At 37.4% G+C, this 15,970-nt stretch overlaps 1 protein-coding gene across 6 annotated transcripts in view; it reads left to right on the forward strand.

Moving 5' to 3' along the window:
* The first annotated feature begins 225 nt into the window (after nt 1-225).
* ANKS1B (ankyrin repeat and sterile alpha motif domain containing 1B) overlaps nt 226-15,970 on the forward strand; it is a 455,171-nt gene continuing 439,426 nt past the window's right edge. For 2 of the 6 annotated variants that reach the window (XM_026865562.1, XM_026865571.1), the window contains exon 1: nt 231-669. In XM_026865562.1, coding sequence (XP_026721363.1) covers nt 536-669 — 134 coding nt within the window. In that variant the 5' untranslated portion in view covers nt 231-535. Of the gene's footprint in view, nt 670-15,970 lie in introns of all 6 variants that reach the window. The other 4 variants (XM_026865589.1, XM_026865597.1, XM_026865606.1 and 1 more) reach the window with 4 other exon arrangements.

Raw genomic sequence — 15,970 nt, forward strand, 5'->3', positions numbered from 1 at the left:
GGAGGGGGGCGCCGAGCCCGGGCAGCCACTGAGAGAGCGCCAAGCGCGTCTCCCCAGCAACGGGCCTGGCAAGTCAGGGCTGCGCCTCCTCCCCTCCCTCTGTCCGTTCGTCCCTCCCTTCTTCCGCCCGCCCGTCCGTCCTGAGGGTCGTTATCCCTCTCAGCCCGGCCGGGCACCGGCGCTAAGGCTGTCCGCTCCCCCCCTCCCCATCCTCCGGGCCGGGGCTCGGGTGGGTGCATGGGAGTCGGGGGGGAGCGGGGGAGGTTCTTTATTGGCCTCGTCCTCCACCCCCCGCTTTCCCTTCCACACTCCACCCAGAAATGATCCAGTGAAACTAGGAGGAGGTGATTCTCCTCCTCCCTCCTGCTGCTGCTCCTGCTGGTCTGGAAGGGACTGCAGGAATCTCGGCTCGGCTCTGCTCCGAGGCAGGCTCTGGGGAGGGGAGACCGATCCGTGGAGAGGGGGGGCCGCTGTGGCCGGGGTGTAGCTCCCTTAGTGCGCGGCGGGGTGCGTGGGGGGCTGCTGGTCCCTGACCATGGGGAAGGACCAGGAACTGCTGGAAGCTGCTCGCACTGGGAATGTGGCCCTGGTGGAGAAACTCCTCTCTGGGAGGAAAGGAGGGATCCTGGGCAGTGGATCTGGAGCTATTCCCTTATCCAGCTTACTGAGGTAGGGACATCGTTCCCCATCAGATGCTGGGGATATTAACCTCTTCTTTCCTGTCATCATCATCGCCCCTCTCATTTTCATTTCCATTCCTGCATCCTTCATAGTAACAATAAATCATTCACTCTCTCGCCAAGTACGAGTGTGCCTGTGTTTAAAGTCACAGACAGTCATTTTATTAATACAGTGATACTGAATTTCTTGCCTTCAATGCGTCAGTAGGGTACTTATTCATTCTGTTACTAGCTGTGGTGCAGAACTTAACATTTTTATTGTTGGGCTAATATGCACGATATACTAATGATTCGCCCTTTGATATTTCACCTTCAAATTACCACTTAAATTTTAATCACAGATGGAAGCATTAATTACAGACAAGGCATGGCATTGTGGAATTCTGTGTACGAAGCTATAGCTTCACCCCATATCCTCATCCATAGTTGCTACTCTCACTTGCAGAGGAAATTAAGCATGTTGTAGTAATGACCCTACAGAAAAAAACAAAGGGAATCCTTTTTTATGAGAGGTCATGGAGGCAGAGAAGGTGTAAAACTTATGGAGCAGGTTAGGTAAGAGCAACATTACTTTCAAGGTACCTGGATTTAGCGAAGTAAAACTGGCTTACTGGCCATATTGGGTGGAAGGACTTAACTTTAGTCATTAGTCATATCTCAGGCAATCTACGGCGTGGCTTTAATGTTAAGTTTCATTAAGTAAGAGCATTATCACAAGCATTTATGACATTTGACAGTATTCAAGAGAAGGTCTGCAGCACACAGTCCAGTGCTAGTGTTCAGTACTACACTAGGCAAAGCAAAAGAAGACAAAATGAACTAAAACCACAGTTGACCTAAAATTTGAATAACTTGGGGTTTTGGTTTGGTTTGGTTGGGGGTTTTCTTCTGGGAAGAAAGAAAGGGCCTAGAGAAATGGAAGTTGCTTAAATGACAAAATATTTGTGATTCTATTGCCACTACCTCCTCATCAGTATATTTATATTATTTCAGTGTCCCCTATCAGAGAAAATTTAGTGTAAATGTCCAAATTATACCCGTTTAAACTCTGTTATAATAAAGTCTTGATATTTTAAAGTTGGATTTAATGCTGTAAACAACAGTTCAGATATTCATAGTTTACCAAAGTTACCTGGTTCCCCGGTTCAATTAGTTAGTGCACCATTGTTGAAATACTAGCCCATTGACCAAAATCAAAACACACTATGCGATTGCTTTTTGTTCTGTACTTGAGTAGGCTGCTTAGCAAGGAGTATGCCAGATAATTGGTTGAATTTAAAATATTAGTCTTACTAAAATGTGATACCCGTTTTTGCTAAGTACAGAAGTTAAGTTCATTTCAGTACAATGACTAGCCATTTATAACCCAGTTCTACTGCATGTTTTGTGCATTGACTTTCTTCAGGGCTAGTGCCTCTGCTATATTCTCGCACTGTTACTATCATGGTGTATATCATAAATTCTGTATATCCAGAGGGAGTGTATTTACTTGTGGTCTTCTTTTTTATTAAAGAGCAGTATTTGACTTTGTGTATATGGAACACGTTAACCATGTGTTTTGTTTGTACAGATGGGTCATGACAGTCATTGTTTATTACTCATAATTTAATTATTTTAGGTTTTAAACTCAGCTGTAGTGGTTTTCTGTTTGTTTGTTTTCTGGAAGTGCACTTAAAGAGGAGTAAAGCAAATTAAAACATACTGTTTTATTTATATTTCTTACTAATATTATAAAGAATGTCTATGGCTTCTGTAACTTCAAAAATTAAAAGTAAAAATTTACAGCGCTAAAATATTTCTAATTTTAAATAAGCTATTTGAATATATTTTAAAAGAATTCAGTAATGGATTGGTGCATAAACATTCACAATCTAACGCATCATTGAACATAATTCTTTTTAGAGGGAATCTTAATAATTTCATTGACTTCACCAGGAATGATCAAAGTAGAAGCCACTATGCATTGTAGTAAGTGTTTTCAAGAGAGAATTATATGTGCTACAGATTTTAACATAGCTTTTTTTGGAGATGTTGCATGCTCTAACTGATGCCACTAACTATGGATTAAGTCCAGAATGACATGCAAGATTAAGGTTGGAACTATTTTGGTACAGAACACATGGAAACATAAAAAGGTACTGGAAGGGAGTCATACTAACATCTTGATCCTGTTTAGGAAATTGACACAACTGAAAATAGCAAAGTTGTCGAAGAGCCATAATTGCACAGTATAAAAGTTTGAATTTGAGTTTGGGCTAATCTGAAGATTTTTTTTAATAGAAAACCAACTGAATTAGTTTACTAGTAAATCTGTACTAGTATTTTTTGCATACAGTTTATTAGACTAAAAACTGCTTTTGAAAGTTACAGTAATGAGAAAGCAATAGAAAAAACACAGGGACATACTTTATTTTTAAAGAATCTTTAGGAGACACTGTGTTTGACAGTAACTCCTGATGTTTCATTGGTCATAATTATTGCTCATTTCCTAACATGGTGCCCCAGTACAGTACCTGTCCCATAGTGGTGAGAAAGGTCCATGTTGCTTTTTCTTTCTCCTTTTGGCAGTACAGTTCCTAGCATTAGGTTGGAAAAGTCCAAGTCTTTCAGCATACAGTTGGATGAATACTGTGCTCATTATGTTGGCCTAAGTAGCAGTACACTATCCCTTTGCATTTCATCTAAGTCTTGGAGACAACTCAGTTTATGTGGCTGAACTCTCCATGGCTTGATGCCTTTCTTTGGTGGAAATTTGCTTTGCAGTAATTATGTACCTTGTGGATGAAATTTAATATTCATGAATTGACAAATACACATCAATTGTTATCTGAACCAAGGAACAAACTATCTGAGCTCTGATCGCCTATTTACATTTTTACAACAATTTTTTTCTAACTCTTAGTGTACTTTATGGTACTTGGGGGAAAAATAGGGCAAGCTTTTGTATGTTTTTTTTATGGTTGACCCTATTCATTGATGTTAATTGCAGAGTAAATCATCTAATTTTTAAAGGGCTGACTTCTAAGTCGTTATATTAAATTATGACAACAGTTCAGGAGTACAGCACTCTTCCGGAAGGCTATTGAAGCACACATATAAATATATGAATGAATTCCTGTGAGGATTTAAACACATGTTTAATGCAGAGCATGTGCAAAGTGCATAAAAATTATATATGCTTAATTAAGAGGTCATATGCACCCAGATATCTTTAATAGATACTATGTAAGATCTTATGCCCAAATTGTTTTATCTAAAGCAATGACAACGCATCAGTGATGTGTGACTGTGTGGAGTATATAACTTGTTTCAATTCAGGAGAAGCACTGAAAGGCTCTGGATCAGTTTGTGGCCCCCCTACCTCAGTCTCCATGCTTTGCTCTGGAATGTAAAGATTGTGGGTGAATATACTGAGGATGATTTCCTCAAATGCAAAAGTTAGCATAAGTCATTGCAACATACTAGAGCAAGTATTATCCTCAGTAAAGACCACTCACAGGGTACTTGAGTTGCTTAAACCTAGATAGTGGCATTTTACATGCCTGTGAGTTTCTGAGGCATCTGCATGGGCTGACAGACTTTAACAAAGAACCGTGACCTGTGGAGATTAATCTAAATTCCATGTGGGATACACTAGGACTTCTAAAGCTTTGTTACACATGTGTGTAGGCTTCAGTCTCCAAACCAAAACATTAGTGCAGGTCTGGGATTTGTTCTTTTACTACAAAACAAAGATATTTTAAGACACCTCAGAAGACATTCAGTTTAGAAGACCAAAGTCTAAGGGAAGTTTCTTGTCTCTGTTTCTTCTGGGATTCCACTTCTTGGAATTGATATTCATTAGTATATTAACTGTGTTTCATATTTAAAAAAAAAAAAAAAAAAAAGATTTTAGGTGTGTAATAGATTGCAAAGAGAATTTTGTCAGATTTTGAGATTATTTCACTGCCTTTTATATTATTCCAGTACAAGCAGGAAAATTTGAGAGTGAAATCCTACAGTCCCTCTAACAGAATGTGTCATTCATTTCCTGTACCCCAACTCCTTAAATGTACCTTAAATGATTTAACACATAAAAAGGGTAAAGTGTTTCTAACAAAGCCAGTATTTTTAATTTACTTAATTTGATTGTCTGTGTATACATAACATGTTTTTATTGACAACCAGGTTTTCATTATTGGACAGAGACAGACTTTGTTTCAGAGTGTTTTAGGAAAAATAGTTTTGAAGGTTTTAATGTGTCTCAGAGACCTCACATAATTTTGCCATGTGCAATCGCGTACATGCCTTTTTGACCTACTAATATGTTACATCCTGAAGAAAAATGGATAGTTATTGATTAAACACTAAATTTTAGTCTTTTTAAACTTCACGTGTTAGAAGAGTTTTGGATTTTTATCAGGGCTATGGGATAGAATATGAATTAATGTGAACTGACACACAGTAGCAGTGAAGGGTGAGATGGCCCCTTCTTGTTCTTTGCTGGCTACTGCCACTTACACAGCATGGGAGGGCAGAGCAACGTGCATGGAGCCGGGTTTTTCCCCTTCTACACTTGGCAGTCAGTGGCAGGGAATGGCTACATTCTTTGCTTATCCTTACTTAGTGCAGCTACACCATGTGTAGGCCTGGCCTAAGATATTTCTCCTCTAAAGTATAAGAAAACCAGCAAGCAGATTGTCAGTCTGCGAGTTGCAATCTGTTTCCTCAGCTGTTTCTCAGAGCAGTGTCTTGCTCACAGCAAAGCCACAGTTCAGCCTGATGGTCTCAGTGCATGCTGAGAACCACACAAATTTACTTCTGTCCTTGTGCAGAGCCCTGCTATTCGTTCAGCTTCCAGATGAAAAATCCGATTACACTTAGATATGGCTTGTGGAGCAGAAAGTATTTAAAATATTGAAGTACTTTATGAAGCTTTAATTAAAGTTTTAGCAAACTTGTTTTCATGTTATAATTTAAATAACAAATGGATCATTTTATCAACAAAAATAAAAGCACTAGTTTTCCTTTACATTACCAATAACATTGGTTAAAGTAAGAGAAACTTTCTTAGGTTGATTTTATAAAGAGATTGTGTTACATGAAATTTGCAGTATCAGGGTTCTGGGTTTACATACTACTGAGGTCACTTGTTTCTACATTAGAAGGTATTTATTTTACACAACCAGCACAGATACTGTAATGGCAATTATTTGTTACATATAGGTCAACTGGGCATCCAATTAGCCTATGCTGATTTCTGATTTTAGTTACACTTCTTTTAATTAATACGTGGGGGGTTTTGTACTGATGTCCCAAGCAGAGACCACGGTTCCCAGATTGCCCCGTTACCTTCTTTATCCTGTCAGAGTAGGAAACTTAAGTCTTTTGGGGACATATTTATTTTTTGTTCCTTTCATCTTTCAGTGTGAAATGCAAATTAATGGTCACTGTGACACTTAGTTTATGCTGTTCAGTATTAGTGATAGTTAATTGCTGCCTTGATTCTGGATGTTTGCCCTTTCAAATGTATGAGCTTCTCTTAAAACTTAACCTCCGTTTTGTTATTTTCTACCTTCTTAGACTTATTTTTATTCTTATATCTGATAAATGCTTTCAATCAAAGTTTAGACAAAATTTTATCTATGGAGTTCCTTAGATTTAGTTGCAAGTTTGAAACATTTACAGTATGTAAAGGTAGCAATATGGGCAGTATCCAGGACATCTGCTAGAAATCTCATTTTTAAGGGCAAGGCAATTCACAAAGTTTGTGTAATAAATCTTCCCTAGGAGCTCAGCACGATCCTGGATTCACAGCACTGTAGTTAGTCTCTGTGGATAAACTTCTCACTTCATATCTTGTTTTCTGAGCATTGTTCAAGTGTACATTCTATTAATTTTCTAAAATGTTAGACCAAATCTAAAAAATGAACATCAAGAACTGTAGATCTAGTGTAAAATCTACCAAGATCCTCTTATCTGCCATAGATAGGATCAAGATACGGGATGTAGCGGTACTGGGAGGACTGTTGGAGTTTATGATGAAGTCAGGAGGGCTAGTATGAGAAATTTTACAAACATGTTAAGGAGAAGGTAAGGAAAAAACCCAGAAAGTTGAAGTGTCAGTAACTCAAAAGAATTCTTTTAGAATTCTAGAATTCTTAGCCACTATATGGTTAGTGTCTAACTCTACGGAGGACCATATAAATGCATTTTGATCACCATCTTGTTTTCCCTCTTTGTCTCACATAGATTATTTTACTAGTTTGGTAATTCAGTAGAATTAATGCTGCTTTATACATTTTAAAAATTGATAAATGACATTGATGCTTTTAAGTGGTAGTGTTATAGCAGAACTAAGAGGGGAAATAAATGAAATAAAATGAATGATGTAATCTGAAAGGTCTCCTATCTTGTGACTTGTTAAGGTTGGAAATATTATGATGAACAAATAGAGATGCTTTTAAGATGAGCATTTTCACAGCCACTACACTAGTGATCAAGAAGAACATAACCATGTTTCTAAAACCCTACGGGTAGATTCTTTTATTTGCCTCAGTTTCAGTTTGTACGGGTATTCATGGCTGAGCTATTAAGGAATTGCTTTACAGCTCTAGGCCATGCTTTTATTGCCCTGACATAGGCAGTAGTTGAAGCATCCTATAAACTGCTTTAATTTATGATACCAGTATATAATCCCTAAGGGACAATACAGTGTAGAGTGCAGTTACCCTCCCTTTCCCTCAGCGAGCTTAGCATGCTCGCCTGGGGAGGTGACATAGACAGTTCCATAGCTGGAATTCCCTTCTGCCATGGAATTTTTCTACTGGTCATTTCCAATCAGAGTACACATCCTAATCCTTTTTATTACTTCAAGGTAAAATATTTTGACAACTTTTAATGTTAAATGTGTAAGTCATAATAAGCAGTATTAATTCCTGCCTACTGTTATGACATTTTCATGTACATGGATCCTTTTGGGAAGTAAGGAATACATTTTGTTTGAACTTTATAGCCTTTGTGGGAAGACTTTTATGACTTTTTAATTACTTTTTCCTGATCACAGTATTTTCAGTATGTTCATTTTGCATTTAAGAAGTGATATAACAACTCTTCTGTACCTAATTTAACTTCTATGAATTTCTAATAATATGCATGTATCTAATACAAGAAAGGTTCTGTGAGATTTAATTCCACAAGACTGTGCTTTTATTAAAATAATTTTACACTGTTTCCCATTTATTGCACATAGCTAAAAAAAGAAGAAATGCTAAAAATAACATCTTGAGTGCAATTTGGTTCTAATTTAAAACACCCATTGGTAACTGTGTTTCCATAGGTGTTGATGTCTGTGCTAGGTGTAAGTTCCCTGAGTTCCCACTATAGCCAATGGAGATCAAGTCAGCGCAGTTAGGGAGCGTGCAGTGATTCAGCTCACCCCAAAGTAGATACTGAATGATTTTGTTCAAACTGAACCATATCCCTAATTTAAATACTTTTGTGGGTAAAAATATTTAAGTGAAGAACAGGAAAACAATTCTAATTGAAGGTATATGTAGAATATATATATATATATATATATATATATATATATAAAACCACTTAAATAGTTAAGCTAAAACAAAGTTTGGGTATAATTTCTATCCTTTCATATTTTATACGTGATTTGGATGAATTCAGAAGTAGTAGGCATTAGGTACTGACCAGATAATCAGTAAATTATCTGATCAAGAGGCAGAATCTTGGATGATTGAACTTAGTGATACAAGAAAAATACATAAAATGCATGATGTTGTATTTTGTCACCAGTGTGCCAAGCATGCAAGAATGGAATTAGAAAAACCTGAAACCAGTGAGGGATGGGAAGGGCAAAAGTAAATGTTGACAGCAAAAGAAAATGTGGACCCGCTGCTTAGTGGGACAAGAGACATCATGACAAAGCACTTGGAAAAGGCAAGGCACTCACCTCCTTTTCTTCTTGTTTTGGTAGTGACTTCCTAGGGTCCTGAGCCTACTAGCAAAATTTGTGTGGCAATGAAATACTACCCATGGTCAAGGAAGATCATGGGAACACTTAAATTCAAGGGGCCAATGCTGCTGCGAGGCCACTGTTATCTTTGGAACATCACATCAAATGTGAGCTTTCTGATGGCTGGAAAAGGAAAATGTCACACCCATCTTCAGAAAGGGCAAGAGGAAGGTTCTGGGATCATCAGGCTCATCAGTCTAACCTAAGTACTAGGGAAAGTTACAGAGCATATCCTCATGGAAGTAATTTCTGGGCACACAATGACAAGAACGGGATTGAGAACAGCCAGCATGGATTTACCAAACTCAGATCATGCCTAATCAACCTTAATTGCTTTCTACAGTGAGGTAACTGCCTCTGCAGACGAGGGGACAACTGTGAATATTGTTTAACTTTACTTTAGAGCAGTCTCAGTTAAAATGATGAGCTATGGACTAAATAAGATGATGATAAGATAGGTGGAAACCTGGCAGGACTGGATGGCTCTGATGGTTGTGATCAACAGTACAAAATCCAACTGTTGCTGGCTTCCTCAGGATTCAAGGGCCAATATTGATTGAAATATATCAAGTATAGCAGGTTTGTAGATGATATTAAATTGGGGAGAAAAAATTCCTGTGAATAATTGCTATTAGGAGGGACCTGGACAGGCTGGAGAAATGGGCTGATTGGACCGTCATAAAATTCAGCCAAAGCCATTGTGAAGTCCTGCAACTGGGAGTGAATAACCTCTTGCACCACTACAGGCTCCTATGCTGGAGCTGGACAACTTTTTTGTGTGTTTTACTTCTTTTCCTGTCAAATTACAAAATGCCATTACAAAAAAGCATCATTACAAAAACATCAATATCCCATTTCATCTTTGAGTTTACACATTAGTAACTTCTTTTTCCTGTAAGAATGGTGTGATTGGTGTTTGGACTTTTTCCTAACCCTTCATAGTCAAGTGCTAAAATATATTAAGTTGTAAAGTACTCATGTTGTCACAGCATGAGAAGTGTCCAAGAAATAGAGGCCTTTTAGAGAAGGTAAAAAAAGAAGATTTTTATAAATTAGAATTGGGACTATCTTCTGGAATAGGTATTTTTCCTCTGCATATTGCCTGAACTTCAAGCCTTTGTGATGTAACTTTCTAGTGTGTTACTGGTAGTTCTGAGAGTTAAATGTGAGTTTAATGTCTTCAATGTTTACTTTCTGACTTGTCAGGGTCATTGTTTTCTATTTTTAGATGCCACTAGATGTGAGTCGTGAATCTGTGTGTCTAAGTTATTTTTGCAGATTAAAACTCCCAACACACTAATATTAGCAGTTTGACCCCAGAATCTCAATTAAGTCATTGGTAAGGTTTCCTAAAAAACATAATTTACACTTATTTTTAGTTTTCAATTTTCTCGAGTAATTATTTATCTACTTCCATATCCTCCTTGTCATCTGTATAGCTAATTTGTCAGATTATGCTCATAAGTAATTTGCAATCACTCTGCTTCCTGTTTTGTGCACATTTATTGCAGAGCAGTATCTTGCATAACCAAGTGGTCTAATGATCTGCCAGGGATCTTCTCACATAATGTGCACAAGTAACATTTCAGAGAACCAAATGTACCAAATGTAGAAATAAATTGTATGGTATATAGAGTATTTTACAAATCTGTTGTTTGGCTGTCACAATAGTTAAATCTATCCTCTCTTTTTTTACTTTCATGTAGACTATGTAAGTCTGGATTTCAGAAGGAGTCATGACATAAGCAGGAAATGGAGCCTCTGAAAGAATGTAATAGGCATGTGTTCAGGGTGAGATGTGGATAAAAGACAAGTGGATGGAGAGAGACCTGGATAGGGATACTTGGAGTATTTTGGCAAGCAGGCTGTATATAAAAATCTGAAAAGGCTGGAATGCTAGAAATGGATGGTAAAGGAAATGGGTATAAGAATTGAGACTGTGCATAAGAAAAGAGACAGGTTGATCATGGAGGTTAGCACTGGTGATGGGCAGAAGAGGCAAGTTTAGGAGACAAGGTACAAGGAACAGGGCAAAAGGAGTTACATTTGGCAGTACAAAGAGAAAGTGTATATCCACTGAAATAGAGTTTTCATTCAATGTCTGACATTTTCATATTTCCTTGCTATAACAAATATTTGTGAAATGCATTTACAAACTGTCTCATTTTCTTTTAGTGCTAAAATAGACAAGTGGTTAATAAAGTGCCATCAGTCATTCCATTGGTTTAAGTGGAAGAGACTGTTGTAATGGATATAGAGATCCTAAATCATGTTGTAAAATTTTGCCAAGATGACACCACATGGTGAAATTTCAGGGGTTTTAGTGTGCTTTTTTATTAATGGCGAAAAAACAGTTGCTGGTGCAGTTTTTATTTAGCTCCCTGAATGTGGGCATTATATATTTTTTTAATGACACAATCCTGTAGTCTTCTTTCACAAGGTTCTTACCTCGGTTGTGGCCCAGGATAGACAGTGATCACTGAATAAGTAGTTATTCAATATTTTTTATCCTTACTATTCAGTGTTTAGCCCCAAGCCTTATTTACTGCGTACAATTCAAACTCTTCTCTAGAAAAAGAATGATTAAATTTTCTCCTGGGCTTTTCTGTGGTGTTTGTCACTATAGCATCCGACTGCTTCACAACATTAATGAGTTTACTGTCACAGTACTTCCGTGACTGAGGGTGTTAATATCTCCCAAGTGCTAACTGAAGCACAGGTAGATTTTGGTGGAAAGTATCCACTGATTTGGTGTTTCTAACTGGTGACTACAAGGAGTTCATTTTTCACAGTATGAATATAGTTAGTGTAAAAATATAGGAATGGCTCTTCCTGGGCAGAATGAAGGTCCCATCTAGCCAAGTACTCTTCTCCAGTAGTGACTGGGAGTTAAGAGGCTGGCCTTAGAAGAATATAGTAGCAAAGCAAGCATATAGTAAGTAATACTTCCAGTGTAGTCTCACAGCTTCCAACAATTTACAGCAGCTTTCGGAGACAGATGTATTGTCTTTGTATTTAATAGCTCCAGTGGATTTTTATTCTACGCATTTGTTCAGTTGGTCTTTGAAGTGATGCAAATTTTTAGCATTCATAGCATCTCACAGCAAGGGTTTCACATCTTAATGAAGTGTTATGTGAAGAACATTCTCTATACATTAAGTAGCATTTTACATGTTCAAATGTACAAAGATCTTTTCAGATGTTCAGAGGTTTGTTTCTGGACTACAGTCACGGATAGAATCCATTTCTGTGGTGCAGCATTAAACTGCTGTTCCTGTTCTTAACTTGTTTAATTGATTTAGTAAATACCAGTTCACCTTTTAATACCTTCGATATTCAAAAAGGAGTTCTTATTCAGTCATCCTCATTATAGGGAATAGGCCTTCAACTGTTCCATTATCAGCATTCATTTCACAGGGAGAAATAATAAGGAATCATGTAATTATTATATTAAGGCTATTACATATGTGTAAGAAGGATGACTTATCACCAGTGCTTTAATCCTTGATTTTGCAATCTCAATAGTTTTCATGTGCTTTTCAGTATATATTTATATATATTTCCACAGAAAAAAATATTTATTTTTCATCAGAAAGATATATTTCTTTTGAGAATGTAGATAGACTCCCTGTTTAATGGTGAACAGAACATAATGAATTTGGAGATGTCTCTATTAATTTAAAAAAAATACAACTCCTGATGTGTATCTAATATCCTTACAAAAAATGGAATCAGAAATGCTGTAGGATTATTTTTTTTTTCTTTTTGGCAAGTAATATGGATTTGAACAAGGTTCTCATTATACTACCTGAAATAGCAAAGGTGAGGCAAGGAAAATCAAGCTTTAGGTGCTGAAAGTAATTTGTGAAGATGGAAATGACACAGCTGCGTGTAGGGGAAGGATGTTACTTTCCTCTCTTTTGTGGGAAACAGTTATTCAGGAAAGAGCAAGGTCATGTGATAAAATATTTCCTCTTATATGTCATGACCTATAAAGATAGTTTGAGACATAAATGGAGTGTGTATCATTTCCCCACTTAAACTGGCAAATCAGAGTTAATTAATTACTTCTGGAGTAAGCTTTATAGTAGGTGAAGCCAGTCCTGGTCACTGGTACTTACCATGTTGATACTGCTTAACCGGAAGAGAGAGAAACTTCAGTGTTCAGCCTTCACGCCTCTGTCATTCAGGCAAGAATAAATGATAGAAAGGTAAAATGAAAAGTTCATTATATACTTGCAGGTCCAAGAATTTTGCCGTAATGCCACTGTTTGAGAGCATACCCAATCCTGTGTGATCTGAAGGAGAATTATGTGTGATTGATTTGGAATTGTCTACAGCAGTCTAAAAATATTAGAACTTGATTGTGACATTATTGTGGTACTGGTTTTGTGCACTTTGTGAATTATGGTGAAGATTACCAAAACTGCAACCAAGAAATAGGATTTGGATCCAGATGCAGATTTTGCAGAAAATGCTGGAGAAACAGTGAGAGATACTCAGTATGATGCCATTGTTTTATCTCTTCTAAATCCCAAGAAACTGATCTGGGGGAGCAGGTTCAGGCATCAGCTGGGTTTAGAGGTGCGTTATTGAGGGAGTGGAGTCATGAGAAATGCAGTGAGATCCAGAACCTTACAGGCTAGGGTTCTGTTACTCACCACTCATTATGATCTAGATCAAATATGTTTATTATTTAAAAAAATAAACTGCTTGAAAGGCAGCTTTACTTTGAAGAGATGGAAGCATGTATTTAAAAAGCACCCACCTTAATGCTGGCTTCAGTTCAAGGATTAAGGTGGCAAATGTTTCGTAGAGTTAAAGTTCCAGATGTTTGGCCAAGTGATCTGTATCTGTATTTTACACCTGCTTCTACATCTAGCAAGCCACTGCTTAATGAGTTGCTCCTAAAGAACAGTAGTTTGTTTTGGGATATTTGCTTCACTCCAAGCTTCACTGGATATTTGGGATATTTGCTTCACTGCAGCTTCACTGCAGAGTGACAAAGTCTTCATATTAAGACGGAAGTATGTTGCACTAGATTTAAAAATACTGCAATATTTTGTTATTTTTAAAAATATATATATTTTAAATAATCATTTAAAACAAGTACATTTTTGCTGAATGAAAAGTTCTGGGAATTTATATAATAAAAGGGCTCTTAGCAGCAAACCACAAAAAATCGTTAGATTTCAGAAATACTTCTAAGGCATTAATGGAAGACTCAGCCATGCTGAAATAAGAACATTTTCTTTTCATCCTGTATTTTCCCTCGTTGAATTGTGTCCCACAATCAGAAGAAAAATCCTTGGCTTGCATTGCTCACTGCCTCAAAGTAGACCAGTGACTTCTTCAGTTAGTGTTTAGGAATAAGTTTTATTTGGTTGATTTTTTTAATAGCTTCTTAGAAAATACTTGATACTCATGGCTAAAAAAAGTTGAGCCAGTTTATGATGTGACTATTTTAATCATGATAGATACCCAAATTTTTCTGTTGGTGAGGGTTGTATAATGGAAAAATAGGCTTTTTGTTGTCAGTTTTCAAAACATAATAGGACTTGACTTTAATCAAATGGTGTCTTCACTGTTTTGATCAAACATGAGGATATACAAGAATTCTGAGACCTAGACCCTTAGCAGTAATTATGACAAGGTGTCTTGCCACAGGAATCATTTTAGTGCTCCAAAACTGTGTAAGAGTTACATAGGTATAAATATCAGAAAAGGAGTAACAGCAAAGAAATCTTATGATGTGTCTCCAATGCATAAATAGTTTTTGCCACAAAATGTACTGTTGCAGCATTTGCTTCTCCTCCTCTTGCTTTAAAGCTCACCTGGTTGTAACAGGGCACAGACTCAGGAAATAAGTTTTGAGAAAAACAAGTGAGGTTGCTAAGAAGTGTTTGCTTTTTAAACAGCCAAGGGACCATTCTCTCTATTAGGCTGCCTACTTCAGTGGACAGGGAATAAATCAGCCAGTTATGATAGAGGTAAGGGATAAGCAGAGCTTTCTTTCTCTTCCCTCAGTAACTAAATATTGTTTTCATAGATTTTTTTTTTTTTTTATCGCCCCTTCTTTTCCCAGTAGAACTGATTTTCTCCCCTTTCTTTCTCTCAATGTGACACCCAGCTTGAAAAGGGGGAAAAAGTTAGGAAGTGAAGAAACCTGAAGGTCCTTATTCCAACCTTGAAAATGAGGACCTTGCTGCAGATACTCACCCCAAGGCCAGGAAGTCCAGTGTGAAAAAATGGAAGATCTAAGTTAATGCTTTCAGAGAATGCAGAAGACACTAGATTTTACAATAGCATGAAAAAAGTAGACATGATCAAGTTGGAATTCATTGCGAAGCTTGAAAGAACAGACACAGTGATGGGCAGAAGCGATAAGATCGGGGATGCAGGATTGATTTTGGAGGTGGTGCATGTTAAGTTCTGGATAGAGAGGTAGAGATCCACTTTCAGAACGCTTCTCAAAGACTGGTGAAAACTAAGAATGGCAAATTTATTTAGGGAGTGACAAGAAAATACATGTGAGTGGTTGGATGTTGTCTGGTCTTTGTCCAATGGACCTGTACCACATATGAATGAATCTGCCTAGCTACTTGGGAAAATGCCAAAACCAAAACCACCAGATCTGACAAAAGGCAGAAGGAAGGAGCTGAGTCTCTTTGTGATATTTCTGTTTAAAAGTGTTCTTGGGTTAAAAAAACCTCGGGAGAGAATGAGACAGCAGGCCTCAGGATTACTCTTTAAAGGATGGAGCCAGAGTGTCTAGACATCTTTGGGAGGAAGTATACTACTTCAGCTAGTCTTCAGTTTGTAGTAGCTCATTACCCAAATCTCCTTTGAAAATATGACTTTCTTAAATGACACAAGATGTTACCATTTCTGGGTAAGTTCCCAATAAACTCTAAAGAGGAATTAAGTTATTCCAGAAGATCAACTCATATTACACGTCTGTCTTCAAGTTTCACTTGACTTGTGAGATGTTGTAGCACTGTCAGTAGTTTCAGCAACCATCATGCAGCAAGCATTGCTACAGTCTAATGGGATTCTTGGAAAAGTCTGGAATACAGCTGAGATCTTCCTGAGAAGAACGAAAACTGACAATTCATTACATTCCTGAAAAGTATCTACAGATGTTTTTGGGTCTTTGGGGATTTCCTTTCTCAGCTGCACAGGAAGTAGTCTATATACCAGACTAATTTCAGACTATTAGGCTACCACACTTCTTGGGCGTCATCCTATAGAGCATGTGAAACTCTGCAAAGGACTGCTTTAT

The sequence above is a fragment of the Athene cunicularia genome (genome assembly GCF_003259725.1).
Source record: "Athene cunicularia isolate RWA chromosome 1 unlocalized genomic scaffold, athCun1 chr1_part2, whole genome shotgun sequence".
NCBI classification, from domain to species: Eukaryota; Metazoa; Chordata; class Aves; order Strigiformes; family Strigidae; genus Athene; species Athene cunicularia.